The 17,025-nt window shown below is 35.5% G+C and overlaps 1 protein-coding gene across 1 annotated transcript in view; it reads left to right on the top strand.

Moving 5' to 3' along the window:
* LOC131922001 (cadherin-9-like) overlaps positions 1-17,025 on the top strand; it is a 79,358-nt gene that overhangs the window by 46,579 nt on the left and 15,754 nt on the right. The window contains exons 2-3 of the mRNA XM_059276735.1: positions 11,892-12,186; positions 16,461-16,580. Of these exons, the coding sequence (XP_059132718.1) occupies positions 11,892-12,186; positions 16,461-16,580 (415 nt within the window). The remainder of the gene's footprint in view (positions 1-11,891; positions 12,187-16,460; positions 16,581-17,025) is intronic.

The following is a 17,025-nucleotide window of genomic DNA, read 5'->3' as shown; positions in this document are numbered from 1 at the left end:
GTTGTGAGATGTTCTGTATGGCAAATGTGTTGTTAATTAGTCAATAAATAAAACACTGATTGGCCATTGGCTAGGCAGGAAGTGTAGGCAGGACAAGGAGGAAAATAAAGCTGGGAAGTGGAAGGCTGAGTCAGAGAGACACTGCCAACTGCCACAATGAGAAACAGCATGTGAAGATGCCGGTAAGCCACAAGCCATGTGGCAAGGTATAGATTTATAGAGATGGATTAATTTGAGCTGTAAGAACAGTTAGCAAGAAGCCTGCCACGGCCATACAGTTTGTAACCAATATAAGTTTCTGTGTTTATTTGGTCGGGTCTGAGTGGCTGTGGGACTGGCAGGTGAAAGAGATTTGTCCTGACTGTGGGCCAGACAGGAAAACTCTAGCTACAAATGGCGCCCAACATGGGGCAAGAATTCCACCTAAAAACTGAGAAAAAGGATTCTAAAACGGAGCTAAAAACAGTTCCTAATTGTCTCTCTCAAATGAGCAGCAGCTGCTGGTTTGAGCTACTGGTGGGTTTCTAGCTTGTGCGCTCGACCTGCTGCCGTATGGCGGGAATGAAACCTCTGCAAGTGACACATTAAGCTGCATGGTGGATTTAGCCTTTGCAGGTACAAAACAAAAAAAGAGGTTTCTGGGCTACATGCTGCTTGGATAAAAGCATAGACCCACAATAGCTCTCAGAGCTGGTGGTAAGGTACTAAGGCCATGTTGGGAAGCTGAGGTGGGCGGAGCCAGCAGCCACAGCTGCTGCAATTTAAAGCAATACATTCACAATAAGACAGATTTAGATGTAATAGTTTACAATGTGTGTAAAATATACGTAGGCTTGAAAGAGACAAAAAAGGTGATATATACAGTTATATAAACAAATACATAGTTTTAAAAAAATAAAGTCTTTAAAGAAACAGTAAAATTAATATAAAAAATAAGCCACGTAAAGATAAATATTACACAGAGAATCTGGATTGTGTTGTCTTTGGGATTTTTAACTGCAGAAAAACATTTGATCAAAAAAGATGTTGAGTTAAACCAATATGTATATTTTAAAGATACCTTGACTTCAAAATTTAGATGTAAGGATATGTTACTTTGAAAAAGAGTCTCTGCTTTTGTTCCCACAGAAAGCCAGAGGCTATGGATTTGTTCCAGAATAAGATACATTAGGTTTGACCAGCCAAGACCCCCTGAAAGGTCTCCGATGACACCATGGCCCAGATGATCCAACATCCAAAATGGTGTGAAGGCAACTGGCTCAGACAATACAGCCTCATGGACTATTCCATAATCCTAAAATTTTCTTTGTGTCCCCATAAGATACAGTGCCCCCTCCAGCAGAAAATAGTAAGAAAAGCTACGCCCAAATTCCCAAATTATATGTAATTTTACTTTGTTAAGGTTAAAACCTTCCTTTAAAAAAAAAAAAAGGGGAAGTGCTGTGGGATGTTCTGTATGGCAAATGTGTTGCTGATTAGTCAATAAATAAAACACTGATTGGCCATTGGCTAGGCAGAAAGTGTAGGCGGGACAAGGAGGAGAATAGAGCTGGGAAGTGGAAGGCTGAGTCAGAGAGACACTGCCAGCCACCACGATGACAAACAGCATGTAAAGATGCCGGTAAGCCACGAGCCACGTGGCAAGGTATAGATTTATAGAGATGGATTAATTTGAGCTGTAAGAACACTTAGCAAGAAGCCTGCCACGGCCATACAGTTTGTAACCAATATAAGTTTCTGTGTTTATTTGGTCGGGTCTGAGTGGCTGGGGGCCTGGCAGGTGAAAGAGATTTGCCCTGACTGTGGGCTAGGCAGGAAAACTCTAGCTACACCTGTGTATGACAAAAGAGATTTATCCACACAACTTATCCCTAAATGTCCTTACCAGAAAATGTCCAACCATTTTGCTTACAATATAGTGGTCACTTTTGCAGTATAAATTGTTTGATCATAAAATTCCCTTTTGTAGTAGGAAAGTTCTGTGTGATAAAATGTTAAGTTAGAGTTAGATCGGAGCAGAAAGTATAGTATGTGACCACTGATTACAGTAAGTCTGGTTTGCCTTGTCTTATTGTATCTTTTCTTGTCCTGTTTGACTGTCATCTCTTGGAGACCTGCCCTTTTCTGAAGAGGAAATGGAGGGAAGGGGGAATGTATTTTGTGGAGAGGGAAGGTGGGAGTTAGTTGGCAGGAGCAGAGACAGAAGAAAATGTAGTCAGAACGTATTGTATGAAAGTTTTTTTCAATTTCAATTTTTTTCAATTTTTCAATAAAACAAAAGTTTATTTTCAACTAAAAATATAGAATAAGTCTGGTTAATAATTTAAGAGATGTTTTTGAGAATTTTCATCATGACAAAATAAAAATATGTTGGAATACATGAATAGTTATCTTGTTAAGATTTAAATCTGTTATGGTATATATTTGCATAAACTATTACAGATTGCCTCATTAATACACATGTTCAAAAGTCTATGTAAAATAAAATTTAAAATTTATATTTATAAAAGATTTTTATTAAGAATTTTTTTATTCATTTTACCTACCAACCATAGAGTCCCCTCTCTTCCCTCTTTCACCTCACCCAGCTTTCCCCTGTCAACCCCCCCCCATTTCCCTTCTCCAAAGAAGTGAGGTCTTCCATGGGGAGTCAGCAACCCTGGTGCATTCAGTTGAGGCAGGCCAAGCCCCTCCCCCTGCATCAAAGCTATGTAAAGTATCCCACCATAAGTAATGGTCTCCAAAAAGCCAGCTCATGCCAGGGATAGATCCTGATCCTACTGCCAGGGGGACCCTTAAGCAGACCAAGCTACACAACTGTCTTGCTTATGCAGAGGGCCTAGTCCAGTCCCATGGAGGTTCCGCAGCTATTGGTTTAAAATTCATGAGATCCTAGTAGCTTGGTTCTATTGTCTCTGTAGGTTTCTGAATCATGATCTTGATGCCCCTTGCTCATAGAATCCCTCTTCTCTCTCTCCAACTGGACTCCTGGAGCTTGACCTGGTACTTGGCTGTGGATCTCTGCCATCAGTTACTGGATGAAAGCTCTATAATGACAGTTAGGGTACTCACCAATCTGATTACTGGGGTAAGCCAGCTCAGGCACCCTCTCCACTATTGCTAGTAGCACAAGCTGGGGTCATCATCACAGATTCTTGGGAACTTTCCTACCACCAGGTTTCTCCCTATCCCCATGATTTCTCCCTCTATCAAAATACTTCTTTCATTACTCTCCCACTCCATCCCTGTTCTAGCTTAACCATCCCATTCCCTTATGTTCTCATCCCCCATACCCTATACTCTATTACCCACCATCACCAGTTTACTGATGAAGATCTCTGTTTCCTCTTTCCAAAGAGATTCACGTGTTTTTGATTTTAGCCATTCTGACATCTGTAAGATGGTATCTCAGAGTCGCTTTCATTTGCATTTCCCTGATGACTAAGAATATTGAGAAATTCCTTAAATGTCTTTTGGCCATTTGAGATTATTCTGTTGAGAATTCTCTGTTTAGCTCTGTAGCCCATTTTTAATTGAATTGTTTGGTATTTTGATGTCTAGTTTCTTGAGTTCTTTATGTATTTTGGAGATCAGCCCTCTGTCAATGTGGAGTTGTTGAAGATCTTTTCCCATTCTGTAGGCTGTCTTTTTGTCTTATTTACCGTGTCTTTTGTCGGTAGCTAAAAGTTTCCTTCCTGGCCCATAGTCAGGACAAATCTCTCTCACCTGTCAGTCCCACAGCCGCTCAGACCCGACCAAGTAAACACAGAGACTTATATTGCTTACAAACTGTATGGCTGTCTTAGGCTTCTTGCTAACTGTTCTTACAGCTTAAATTAATCCATTTCCATTAATCTATACCTTGCCACATGGCTTGTGGCTTACCGGCATCTTCACATGCTGTTTCTCATCGTGGTGGCTGGCAGTGTCTCTCTGCCTCAGCCTTCCATTTCCCAGCTTTATTCTCCTCCTTGTCCTGCCTACACTTCCTGCCTAGCCAATGGCCAATCAGTGTTTTATTTATTGACTAATCAGCAACACATTTGCCATACAGAACATCCCACAGCACTCCCCCCCTTTTTTTTCAAAAAGGAAGGTTTTAACCTTAACAAAGTAAAATTACATATAATTTGGGAATTTGGACGTAGCTTCTCTTACTACTTCCTGCTGGAGGGGGGCGCTGTATCTTATGGGGACACAAAGAAAATTTTAGGATTATGGAATAGTCCATGAGGCTGTATTGTCTGAGCCAGATGCCTTCAAACCATTCTGGATGTTGGATCGTCTGGGCCATGGTGTCATCGGAGACCTTTCAGGGGGTCTTGGCTGGTCAAACCTGATGTATCTTAATCTGGAACAAATCCATGGCCTCTGGCTTTCTGTGGGAACAAAAGCAGAGTCTCTTTTCCAAAGCAACACATCCTTACATCCAAATTTTGAAGTCAAGGTATCTTTAAAATATACATATTGGCATAACTCAACAGCTTTTACAATCAAATGTTTTTCTGCAGTTAAAAATCCCAAAGACAACACAATCCAGATTCTCTGTATAATATTCATCTTCACGTGGCTTATTTTTTATATTAATTTTACTGTCTCTTTAAAGACTTTATTTTTTAAAACTATGTATTTGTTTCTATAACTGTATATATCACCTTTTTTGTCTCTTTCAAGCCTACGTGTATTTTACAAACATTGTAAACTATTACATCTGAATCTGTCTTATTGTGAATCTATTGCCTTAAACTGTAGCAGCTGTGGCTGCTGGCTCCACCCACCTCAGCTTCCCACCATGATGGTGGTAGTTTACTTTCAGCTCTAGGAGCTATTGTGGGTCTATGCTTTTATCCAAGCAGCGTGTAGTCCAGAAACCTCTTTTTTTGTTTTGTACCTGCAAAGGCTAAATCTACCACGCAGCTTAATGTGCCAGTTGCAGAGGCCTCATTCCCGCCATATGGCAGGTCAAGCACACAGGATAGGAACCCACAAGTAGCTCAAACCGGCAGCTGCAGCTCATTTGAGAGAGACAATTAGGAATCTGTTTTTAGCTCCGTTTTAGAATCTTTTCTCAGGTTTTAGGTGAAAACTCTTGTCAACACGTTGGACACCATTGGTAGCTAGAGTTTACCTGCCTGGCCCACAGTCAGGACAAATCTCTTTCTCCTGCCAGTCCCACAGCCACTCAGACCCGACCAAGTAAACACAGAGACTTATATTGCTTACAAACTGTATGGTCGTGGCAGGCTTCTTGCTAACTGTTCTTACAGATCAAATTAATCCATCTCTATAAATCTATACCTTGCCACATGGCTTGTGGCTTACCGCCATCTTCACATGCTGTTTCTCATTGTGGCGGCTGGCAGTGTCTCTGACTCAGCCTTCCACTTCCCAGCTTTATTCTCCTCCTTGTCCCGCCTACACTTCCTGCCTAGCCAATGGCCAATCAGTGTTTTATTTATTGACCAATCAGCAACACATTTGCCATACAGAACATCCCACAGCATTTGTCCTACAGAAGCTTCTCAGTTTCAGGAGGTCTCATTTATTAATTATTGCTATCAGTGTCTGTGATACTCTGTTATATTTAAGAAGTGGTCTCCTGTGCCAATGCTTTCTAGGCTACTTCCTACTTTCTTTCCTATCAGGTTCAGAGTAACTGGATTTATGTTGAGGTCTTTGATCCACTTGGACTTAAGTTTTGTGCATAGTGACAGATATGGATCTATTTGCAATCTTCTACATATTGACATCCAGTTATGCCAACACCATTTGTTGAAGATGCTTTCTTTTTTCCATGATACAGTTTTGGCTTCTTTGTCAAAAATCAGGTGTTCGTAGGTGTGCGGATTCATGTCAGGGTCTTCAGTTCGATTCCATTGGTCCACATGCCAGTTTTTATGCTAATACCAAGCTGTTTTTATTACTATAGCTCTGTAGTAGAGCTTGCCATCGGGATAGTGATGCCTCCAGAAGCTGCTTTATTGTAGAGGATTGTTTTAGCTATTCCGGGTTTTTTGTTTTCGCATATGAAAATGAATATTGTTCTTTTGAAGTCTGTGATATTTGGATTTTGATGGGGATTGCATTGAATCTGTAGGTAGCTTTGATAAGATTGTGATTTTTATTATGTGGTTCTACCTATCTGTGAGAATGGGAGATCTTTCCATTTTCTGATATCTTCTTCAATTTCATTCTTCAAAGACACAGGTCTTTCACTTGCTTAGTTAGAGTTACCCCAGGTATTTTATATGATTTTTGGCGATTATAAAGGGTGATGTTTCTCTGATATCTTTCTTGGCCTGTTTATCATTTGTATATAGGAAAGCTGATGATTTATTTTTAGTTAATTTTTGTATGCTGCCACATTATTGAAGGTGTTCATCTCTTGTAGGAGTTCCCTGGTAGAATTTTGGGGTCACTTATGTATACTGTCACATCATCTCCAAATAACAAAAGTTTGACTTCTTCCTTTTAATTTGTATCCCCTTGATCTTGTTTTGTTGTCTTATAGCTTTAGCTATGACTTCGAAAACTATATTGAATAGATATGGGGAGAGTGGCCAGTCTTGTCTTGCTTCTAATTTTAGTGAAGTTGCTTTGAGTTTCTCTCCATTTAATTTGACATTGGCTATTGGCTTGCTGTAAATTACCTTTATTATGACTAGGTATGTTTCTTGTATTCCAGATCTCTCCAAGACTTTTATCATGAAAGGATTTTGGATTTTGTCAAAGGCTTTTCAGCTTCTAATGACATGATCATGTGTTTTTTTCTTTCAGTTTGTTTATATGTTTGGATACATGAATATGTATCTTGTTAAGATTTTAATCACATATGTTGTTTGTATAAACTACTGCAGGTTTTCCTCATTAATGCACATGTTCAAAAGTCTATGTATAGGGTTTTACAAGTTTAAAATAGTAAAAATAACTAAAAAAAATCTTAAAATTTATATTTATAAAATAGTTTTTAAATTTTTATTTAAGTGTAGGCTTTCTCATTGAAAAGTTTTCACTAGTTACTCCAGAATGTTATCCTAAACACGAACCTCCTGCCTCAATTTCCAGTGCTAAGATTATATATCTTTTACTATGCCAGCTACAAAATTTCATTTAAAACCCTCACACATGTATATATTATAAATATACATACACATGTATAAACATATACATAAATGAGTAGATTTGATTTTTTGTTTGTTTGTTTGTTTTGAGACAGGGTTTCTCTGTGTAGCTTTGAGCCTTTCCTGGAACTCACTTGGTAGTCCTGGCTGGCCTCGAACTCACAGAGATCTGCCTGGCTCTGCCTCCCGAGTGCTGGGATTAAAGGCGTGCACCACCACCGCCCGGCTTGGATTTGATTTTTATAGAAGAAGTCACTACATGATAGAATACAAATGCTGTGTTACAGAGCTGTCAACATATGAACAAGTTTAGTGAAACTTGTGTTTTATATCCTTAGCCCCACAAATATTTTGGGCTAAAATTTCACTAAATTTAATATTCAAGATTTTTAATTTTTAAGATGTATCATAAAATAATTCAAACTATATTTTTATACTGTAAGACCAAGTTTTGGCTAAATAATTTCCAAAATCCTAGATATTTACAAAGAGAAAAATATGACAAACATGAGTTTTTAAAATATATTTATAAAAATGATTCTTAACAAAATATAGAATCATATCAAGCTGAGAAAAATAATTATATTCTAATTATTCTAATTATTATATTACTGAATTTTGTGCATATTTCAATATAGCAAAATACCAGAATATAACTTCTTAAATTAAGAAATATCTGAGTGTATTTTGATTGTATAATGGTTTTAGCACAGTGGACATGATGGGAAGAATAGATAAACAAAAACTTTTTACTCCACATGTTTCCATATTTAATGCTTTTATTGAACAAATTTCCACTGATTTTTCATATTTATTTTTTATCTTTGGAGAACATATTAGAAAAGTAGAGAAAATTTGTGGGGAAATGTCTTATTTATATTATATGATTCCTCATCACTTTTTTTCTTCATTACAGAATTAGTACAATTTATTCTTAAATGTTAAAAGCTCACAATACCTAAAAAGAAAGGAAAAAATATAACTTAAATGATTGTTATTAAAGTATGTACCTCTTAACAGTATTTTGATGTGATATAGTTAAAAATACTAAATAATATATATATATATATATTTCATTAATAAAATACTTAATTGATTATTTATATCCAAGTCTACAAACCTAGAGCATAATTATGACAGAAGATGGTATCAATATATAATAGTTTAATCAAATCAACAAAGTGAATGTTTTAGTTAATTATGTAATTTTTAATATATTAATGAATGTTCAGTGCATATTATTCTTTTTTTTTTTTATAATTTTGGAGATCATTTATTTTATTTTATATATATGAATATTTCTCCTGCATGTATGTAGGCCATGTGTGTACAAAGCCCACAGAAGCCAGGAAAGGGCATCAGATCCTTTGGAACTGGAGTTACGGATGGAACCACCATGTGGGTGCTGGGAATTGAACCCAGGTCCTCTGCTAAAGCAGCAAGTGTACTTGATCACTGAGCCATCTCTCCAGCCCCTCGGTGCATATTATTCTTTATCTGACATTCTCATTCTTCCTGTAATATTTCCTTTTACTAAAGTGTTGTTTCAAGATCATAGGATGTAATGGTTAATCGAACAGAAATACTTATCATCAATATTTTGTAAATATTTTTATTAAAATAATTTTATTCATGTATGGGTATTTCTGAAATGTTATTTAAATTTAGAAGTAGCTTTATTTATTGATCTAATTTTACTAATAATTACAAATAGATGAATTTTTTGTATATATTTGAAGAATATGCTGTTAAAAATAAAGAATACCAAGTCCTTAGTAAACATATTTTGGGGAACCAAAAACATGTAACAATCTTTTCTTAACACACTATAGAGTTAGTTTGGCACATTGAAGAGTTATTAGACATGGTTAGTCCAATGATTGAAAGTGCCTTTTTGTTATGAATTACCATGCCTGCTCATCCATCCTAATCTACTGAATTAGAGAAAGTGTTCTTAGGGGAAAAATACAAAGAGGAGATAGGACAAGTACTTAATAAGAGAACAACTCAGAATATGTGAAAGAGTGTAAAGCAGTGAAAGAAACATGCAAATTACGCGTGAAAGTAGTTAGAATTGTTCAGGGAAAACAATCCACTTGGTACATATGCTTAAGGAAGTGAAAAATAACAATGATAACTTTTACAACTAAGGGATGATTATCAATGTTATACGTGGGAGAGTAAACCAACAAGCATTTATTAGGACTGCAGAAGTAAACATTTCTTTTAAAATTAATATTATGGAATTTAATACAATAAGGTTGTATTACTAAACAAATTAAAAAAGAAAAATACGCACCCACCCATGTGAACACATATTTGTATGTGACTAACTCTGGCTTATTGTGATTTATTACTTATCTTAAACACTGCTTTTTTAAAAATTCCTCATATGACTGTATTCATAATTTTCTCTAACATGAAAAGAATTATTTGTCATGGGATAAGAGTGGAGGCAGTATCACCATGAGGTTATTGCTCTATACTAGACAAAATATGGTGGGAAAACAAAAGGCTGGTTGTAGTCATGAAGCTGAGACGGATTTTATAAGATATTTCAGAGAAGAAATCAATTGTTGCATGTGGTGATTATTTTGATGGAGTTTAAAGCAAAAGAGAAGATTAAACAGTGTTCTATTCTTAGTTTTGGTAAGAAAGAATTCAAACGGAAAAATAGAAAGATAGAATTAGATTCAGAAGATGGTATCAAGCAGGTTAGATTAGGATTTGTGGGTTTTAAGTGGGAAAGCAACGTAGAGGGGAGAGGCCAGTTCAGACTAACATTTTATTTGAAATGTGATCCTTTAGCTGTTTTGGAATAAATCACATTTAGATTTCTTATTGTTATTCTGTATAGTATATCACTGTAGATGACTCTGCATAACAGAAATCATACCCCGCAGTCAACATCTTAATATCTCATATACATTCCATTCTATGTTTTTTCATTGCAGAGAAAGAAATTGTGAAAGACCAATTTATAAAATACTTTGGTTTAACATCCAAAACTAGAAATTTATTAAGTCATGATATTGTACCAATATACACAGATAAATTATTTCTATCTAACATATTAACCACAATCATTGCCAAAAGTAAGGTTTCATCCAGTTCGGAATGGCTGTGATTACTTAGTCTATTTGTTTTAAATTCTCAGTAGTTGTCCATATAGTCTTAATTATTATTTATAATCTATTGTCATTATTATTATGGTTTTTGGGATTCATCCTAGGTTCATTTAGGCATCATTTTACAAATGAATTCCAACCCTAATCATCAGGTTGCTTTTATGAAGAAGTTATCTTTATAAAATAAATATTAATTAGATCACATGTTACTTTTTCTTTAAAATGTGACATCTCTAACCTGGGGTCATCCTTGTGAATTCCTGGGAATTCCCATAGCACCAAGTTTCTCCCTAACCCCATAATGTCTCCCTTTATCAAGATATCTCTCGATGCTCTCCCACTCCATCCCTCCCCTAGCTCTGCCATTCCCTTCCCACATGTTCTCATTCCCCATCCCCTCCCATCTATGGCCTTCCCTCACCCCCAGTTTACTCTAGAGCTCTCATCTATTTCCCCTTCCCAGGGTGATCCATGCTTCCCTCTTAGAGTCCTCCTTGTTCGCTAGCTTCTCTGGAGTTGTGGATTGTTGTCTGGTTATACTTTGCTTTGTGTCTAGTATCCACTTATGAGTGAATACATACTGTGTTTGTCTTTCTGAGTCTGGGTTACCTCATTCAGGATGATATTTTCTAGTTCCATTCATTTGCCTGTAAATTTCATGATGCCATTGCCTGGTGCATGAGCTGGCTTTTTGGAGCCCATTACCTATGGTGGGAGGCCTTGCTCAGACTTGATACAGGGGACAGGGGCTTGTTCTTGCCTCAACTGAATGTACCAGGCTTTGCTGACTCCCCATGGGTCAGAAAGAAGAGGGATTGAAGGTTGGGTCAGGAGGCGGGAAGGCTGGGGGGGGGGAGATGACGAAGGATTACAAAAGGATCTGTGGAGGACAGGGGGATCTGTGGTTGATACATAAGATGAATAAAAATTTTCTTAAATTAAAAAAAAAAAGTAAGCCAGACTTCCCAACTACAACGACAACAAAAAAGACATGACGTATCAACAAAGATATCCCCACTTGTTTTGTGTCACTTGAAGTTTAAAATGTTTAGAAAGAAGATCATTTCTCACATATGAGAATGTGGTAGCAAAAAAAAAAGCACTTTCTGAAAGTCATATTGCAAATGATTTAACATTTAAAGTCTATCCTCTTTGTGACTCGTTTCCATAAACAGAGGCTTCTGCAGAATAACTACCGAAAATGAACACTAGCTAAAAACTAATTCCTTAGTTCTGCAGTCACCATTAGGATGAATTATTAATACCTCATATCATATCTGAGTTTATTTGCTTAAAATGTAATTCAGATTGATATTTCAAACACAAAATGCAGACGAATTTATCTTTCTCTTCTGTAGTAAGATAGAGGTTTAAATTTTGGTAATATTCTACTCAAAGTATTTTGAACCACTAGATTTTGAAAGAACCCAAGTACCATTTATTCTAAGTTCATCCATTCCTGGTTGTGTTATATGTTAAGAATAACAAAATCTGAAATGTTTAGTTTCCCTTTGATCTGAGATAATTGTCCAGATCATGATTGACATAATATGATATGGGGAGAAATTAGTGCCTATCAAATTGTTTTCACTGAAATGACCACCCATATATTTACAGAATTCTTCTTTTCTACTCTTTGAAGCTTCACACTGACCAAGATAAAGGAGATGGAAATTTAAAATACATTTTGACAGGAGATGGGGCTGGCAATCTGTTCGTTATAGATGAAAATACAGGAGACATTCATGCTGCAAAGAAATTAGACAGAGAAGAAAAATCCCTGTATATTCTTCGTGCCAAGGCTATAGACAGAAAGACTGGGCGGCAAGTGGAGCCAGAATCTGAATTCATCATTAAAATCCATGATATCAATGACAATGAGCCAAAATTCACAAAAGACTTGTACACAGCCACTGTTCCTGAGATGTCTGGAGTTGGTAGGTATCTACTAAAGCAAGTGTACAACATGTTTGCTCTCTTATATTTTTACTAAGTAATGTACGGGCCTGTGATTATATGCATCCTACTGTCAAAATTAGAGCGGTATCTGGAAACTCTTATTTTAGTTAAACAACTCCTTTCCAATTATTTTAAATTATTAATATAGCAATGTCTCCTTTTAATGATCATTTACTGAGTGCAGTTCTTTGATTATGTTGGAATCAACACCTGCTCTCTCGTTAAGACTAGCTGTCCTGTGGAATCCATTGTGCCCTGAAGGGGAACTGTGTTGGCAGTTCTCACTTAGAACTGAAAAGGAGAACTGTTGTGTTTGACAAACACTTCTACATAACTGTCACGTTTAATCATCAAAACATCCTTGTTTTATAAGTATGATAAATAGAACTTTACGGTCCATCCTGTTAATTAGGAATTCAACATTCAGAAGAATTTGACAACTGAATGAAGAGCAAATAACCTGTAGCAGCATGCTAAGAATCACAGATTTTTGCTGTCTGTCCTTGTGAACTTTCTTTGGTTTGGCTTTACCTGCCAGTTAGAAACAATCATTTCTCACAGTTCTAAGATTGTCCCAGTTTAAAGCACCAATCATTAATATACCAAATTACTACTTTTATGTATGTTAATACATTGAATTTTATCAATGTATAATAATTACAGTCTATAAAAAGAGCTGAATATTGCCTTAAAATACTGTCAAAGTAATAATGACTGAATATATCCTATGTAAGACATGCATTTTTCTTTATTTAGCATTATTATTTGAATATTAGTTCTTTTTATATACATATAATATAGTAACATATAATATCATAATAATGTATGTTTGGGTAAAAAAAAATCTCCCATAAGAAAAAAATATATCTTGTATACCTCTTTGCTGAGAGTATGGCATGATTGCTTTTTAATGATATAATCTGTCTATATCAGAGGAACCAAGAGTTTATGAAGAAGTTTTATTTTGTGTAACTCCACTATTTTAGGAAATTGAGATTCTGTCATCTCTCTTAGTCTTCATTCTTATACTGTAAAAGGGATTTATCCAAAAAGACAGGAGTCTTGAGTTCACAAGGCCCTTCAGAATGTAGGTGTAGATGGGTTTTCTTCAATGTTGTTCAAATAACTTTATACTGTTAAAATGTTCTGGATTGATCTATATTTCCCCAACATGAAGCTAATTTAGATGTACATGATAGCATTTTTATGAACTTGTGATTAAGAAGAAAATACATGTAAAATTCTAATCTCTGGATAAATGATGAAGTTTGAATTGAACTGATTTATGGTTATATTCTGTAACCTTTGTCAAACATTATTTTGCTATGCTATTTTGCAAATTATTTTAAATCTTACTTACCATTTCATAGATTTTCCATATTTAAAAATTTAATAAACATGATTAAGTTGACAGAAATATTTGATTATTAGAAAATTTGATCAGGACTATTTATATTGTTGTGTACTTTAAACTTTTATAGCATTACTTCTTTTTTTTATTATTTAATTTTTTAAGATTATAATATAATTACATAATTTTCTACTTCCTGTTCCTTCCTTAAAACACTCCTATATATCCTTCTTTCTCTTTTTCAAATTTGTGGTCTCTTTTTTTATAAACTGTTTTTACACACACACACACACACACACACACACACACACAGTCCTAAGTACTTTAGTACAATGTATAAAAATAAATAAAATAAAACAAGTTATTTTTCTAGCAAATATATTGAATTTTATTGTAAAACAACTTGTCATTTCCCCTTTTCTTGAAAATAGATTATTTTTTTATACAATATATATTGATTACTGTTTCCTTTTCCTCTAGTCTTTCTGAAAAATATTCTTGGATATCCCATAATTCCATTATGTTCTTATCATATATCTGCTCAGTTCATGTGTCTTTTTTCTCAAATTAAATATAAGCATATATTTTATTATTTATTTAATATAAAAAATATACATACTAAATTAAATACTTTAAAATGTTATTTAAAAAACCTTTGCTGATTCAATTCTTAATAGTTATCAGATATTGAGTTTCCATATCTGCATGCACTTTCATTTAAGTTAATGACTGTTCTGTCATGTTTGAGTTTGAAAGGCATATGTTTTGTAATTCCTAAATATGATTTTACTTATATTCTAAAACACAGTTTCCAGTCCTTCCCACTGTAGGAAATTTCAAGCTAGCCTTCCTTCCTTGACAGTTACTTTGAAATTCACTCACATTCTGATTCCTTCCTGTGATAATGTAGGCCTTTTTTAAAAGACTGACTGGCTATGGAATCAACAAGTACCCTTAACTAAGTAATCTGTGGGGAAAGTCACCTGGAGTGTGTGATCTTTACTCAGACTAACTAGTTCTAATTTCCTTCTTGTCACTTTACGGCTCTGTGGTACATGGCCCAAAGGCATATGTTGTGGGAGCCCATTTTCAGGTTCCTCTTGGCTTTACCCAGCAGGTCTGCATAGAGAGGATGATTGGACCATGGGCCTGAGTGCAGGTGTCTGAGATGGTCTGCACTTGGCTGTGCTGAGGGAGGAGGTCTTTGCTCCACCCCTCGGCATCTCTATAAATATTCTGGGGCAGAGACAGTAGGGGCCGTTGGAATACGTTCCAGGCCCACTTGAGTCTATCCTTTATTTTCTATCTGTTTATCTCCGCGATATTCTCCGCAATAAATCCTTCTATCTAATATTTCCTGCTGCTCGCACTCAAGAAAACTCTGGGGAACTGTGGGGTTGGTAGGTAAAGGCCCCGCAATAAGTCCTCCATGTGCCATGAGGAGTAAGTGTTAATACAAATGAACTGCTGACAATCCAATATTCTGTCTCCTCTGATCATCCTATGGAAAGCTTATGGAATGGTTCTGTATCCTGTGCTTGGTGCCATGCCTTCAAACTTGAATAGCAACCTGAATTGCCAAGCCCATTGAACATTTATACATCAAAGAAAAAAACAAAACAAAACTATGTCTAACATATGAAGACTTCAATATTCCCACATCTAATCAAAAGACTTTTTGTTTAAACTGCACTATAAGAAACCATCATACTCCCTTCTTATTCCCTCAGAACACAAATGCTTAGGGAAAAGAGAATTAGTCTCTTTGATACTCAAGTTAATTATTGTGGAGGAGCATAGTAGAGAAGAGATGATGAGCTTTCCTGGTTAAAAGTTCTGCACAGGCATGTGTCATTTTGATTCCTTAATCCACATGTTTAACCAAACCTAAATAAGCTTGGTTTGTTTCCCTTGGTACCTTAAAAAAGACAAAAAGAAATAAATTAAATATCCTCCAAAAATATCAAATGTGTAAAAATTAGATAGGAGATTGTCATTAGCTTTACAATTTAAAGACTTAAATTATTTCCATTTTAGTAGAAAATAAAATTGGTAATACAACAAATATGAAAATCATAAATTAACTTTTGAGAAAGTTTAGTAGTCCATTACCTACTATTTATGGATGTACAAGTCACAGTCAATATCTGATATTACGTACAGTAAATATCTGTACAGCAACTATTTGCTACATAGAAAAATTATAGTTCAGCTCCTTTTTCTTCTTTGGTATTGATTCCTGTGTTTAGTTCTGATTTTTGAACTCACATTTTCTGACCTACTAAGGTTACATTTTGCATTATAACTCATTTGTTTCTTTGTTGGCTTCTTCATAGCAAGACCTTTTTATGTTTTGTTACATTATAATCACAAATCACTAAAATAAAAAAAAAAAAAACAGGAGGTTGAATTTGTCCTTGTGCCTTGTTATTTAGCAATAAATATGCCATTTGAAAAGTTGATGTTTATGGCATTTAGTGAGAACTTTCCTCATCACAAAATTCCCATTAATCAATTTTTCAACTCCTTAAAATTTATTAATCTCTATGATAAAAATATATCTTACGTTTTCATGCCTTGGATAGTGAAGAGTAAACCCAGGATTGCTTTTCACTTAAGAAAATAGTGAGACCGGGTGGTGGTGGCGGCGGCGGCAGCGGCGGCGGCGGCGGTGCATGCCTTTAATCCCAGCACTCGGGAAGCAGAGCCAGGTGGATCTCTGTGAGTTCGAGGCCAGCCTAGTCTACAGAGAGACCAGGACAGGCACCAAAACTACACAGAGAAACCCTGCTCGGAAAATAATAATAATAATAATAATGAGTGAGAAAGTAAATGACTTTTGAAATAGTATAAAATGAAGAATAGTTGATGTGCCTCTGCTTGGGGTGGGGCTGGGTGCAGGTACCTCTGTTATTCAAGTGACTGCCACGGATGCGGATGATGCCAACTACGGGAACAGTGCCAAAGTGGTCTACAGCATACTGCAAGGGCAGCCATATTTTTCAGTGGATCCAGAATCAGGTAAATACAGTCAAGTCTTAGTCTATTTCATCTTACATAATATAGACTGATACACAATTTCTTTAGGCTATTTTCTCTTTTAAAACCTATCCAAACAGTTTAGTAGAGCTACTTCCTACAGTTATTTTGTTGAAATGAAAGAAATCATCCTTATGTTAACACAACCTATTTAATTGCTTAGCTTTTTTAATCTATTATTTATTGGGTTTAAATTTATGAGACTTCAAAATTTCACAGAGATTACTATAATTTGCTGAATAAGGAAATACTCAAACCTTAAAGAAACTAATGATTATAAGAATTAAGCAAAGTCAAATAATTAAAATAGAAAATGCACAAGATATAATGTTTCCTGTTTTGTGAATTACATTTTTTTATGAAATTTAATTTATTGAGGACATTCTCATTTTCCCATCTATCTTTGGTAAAAGAATCTCGAACAGTA

This window comes from Peromyscus eremicus, chromosome 11 (assembly GCF_949786415.1).
Source record: "Peromyscus eremicus chromosome 11, PerEre_H2_v1, whole genome shotgun sequence".
Lineage (NCBI taxonomy): Eukaryota > Metazoa > Chordata > Mammalia > Rodentia > Cricetidae > Peromyscus > Peromyscus eremicus.
Note: the sequence above shows the minus strand (reverse complement) of the source record. Positions and strands in the feature narration are given on the sequence as shown.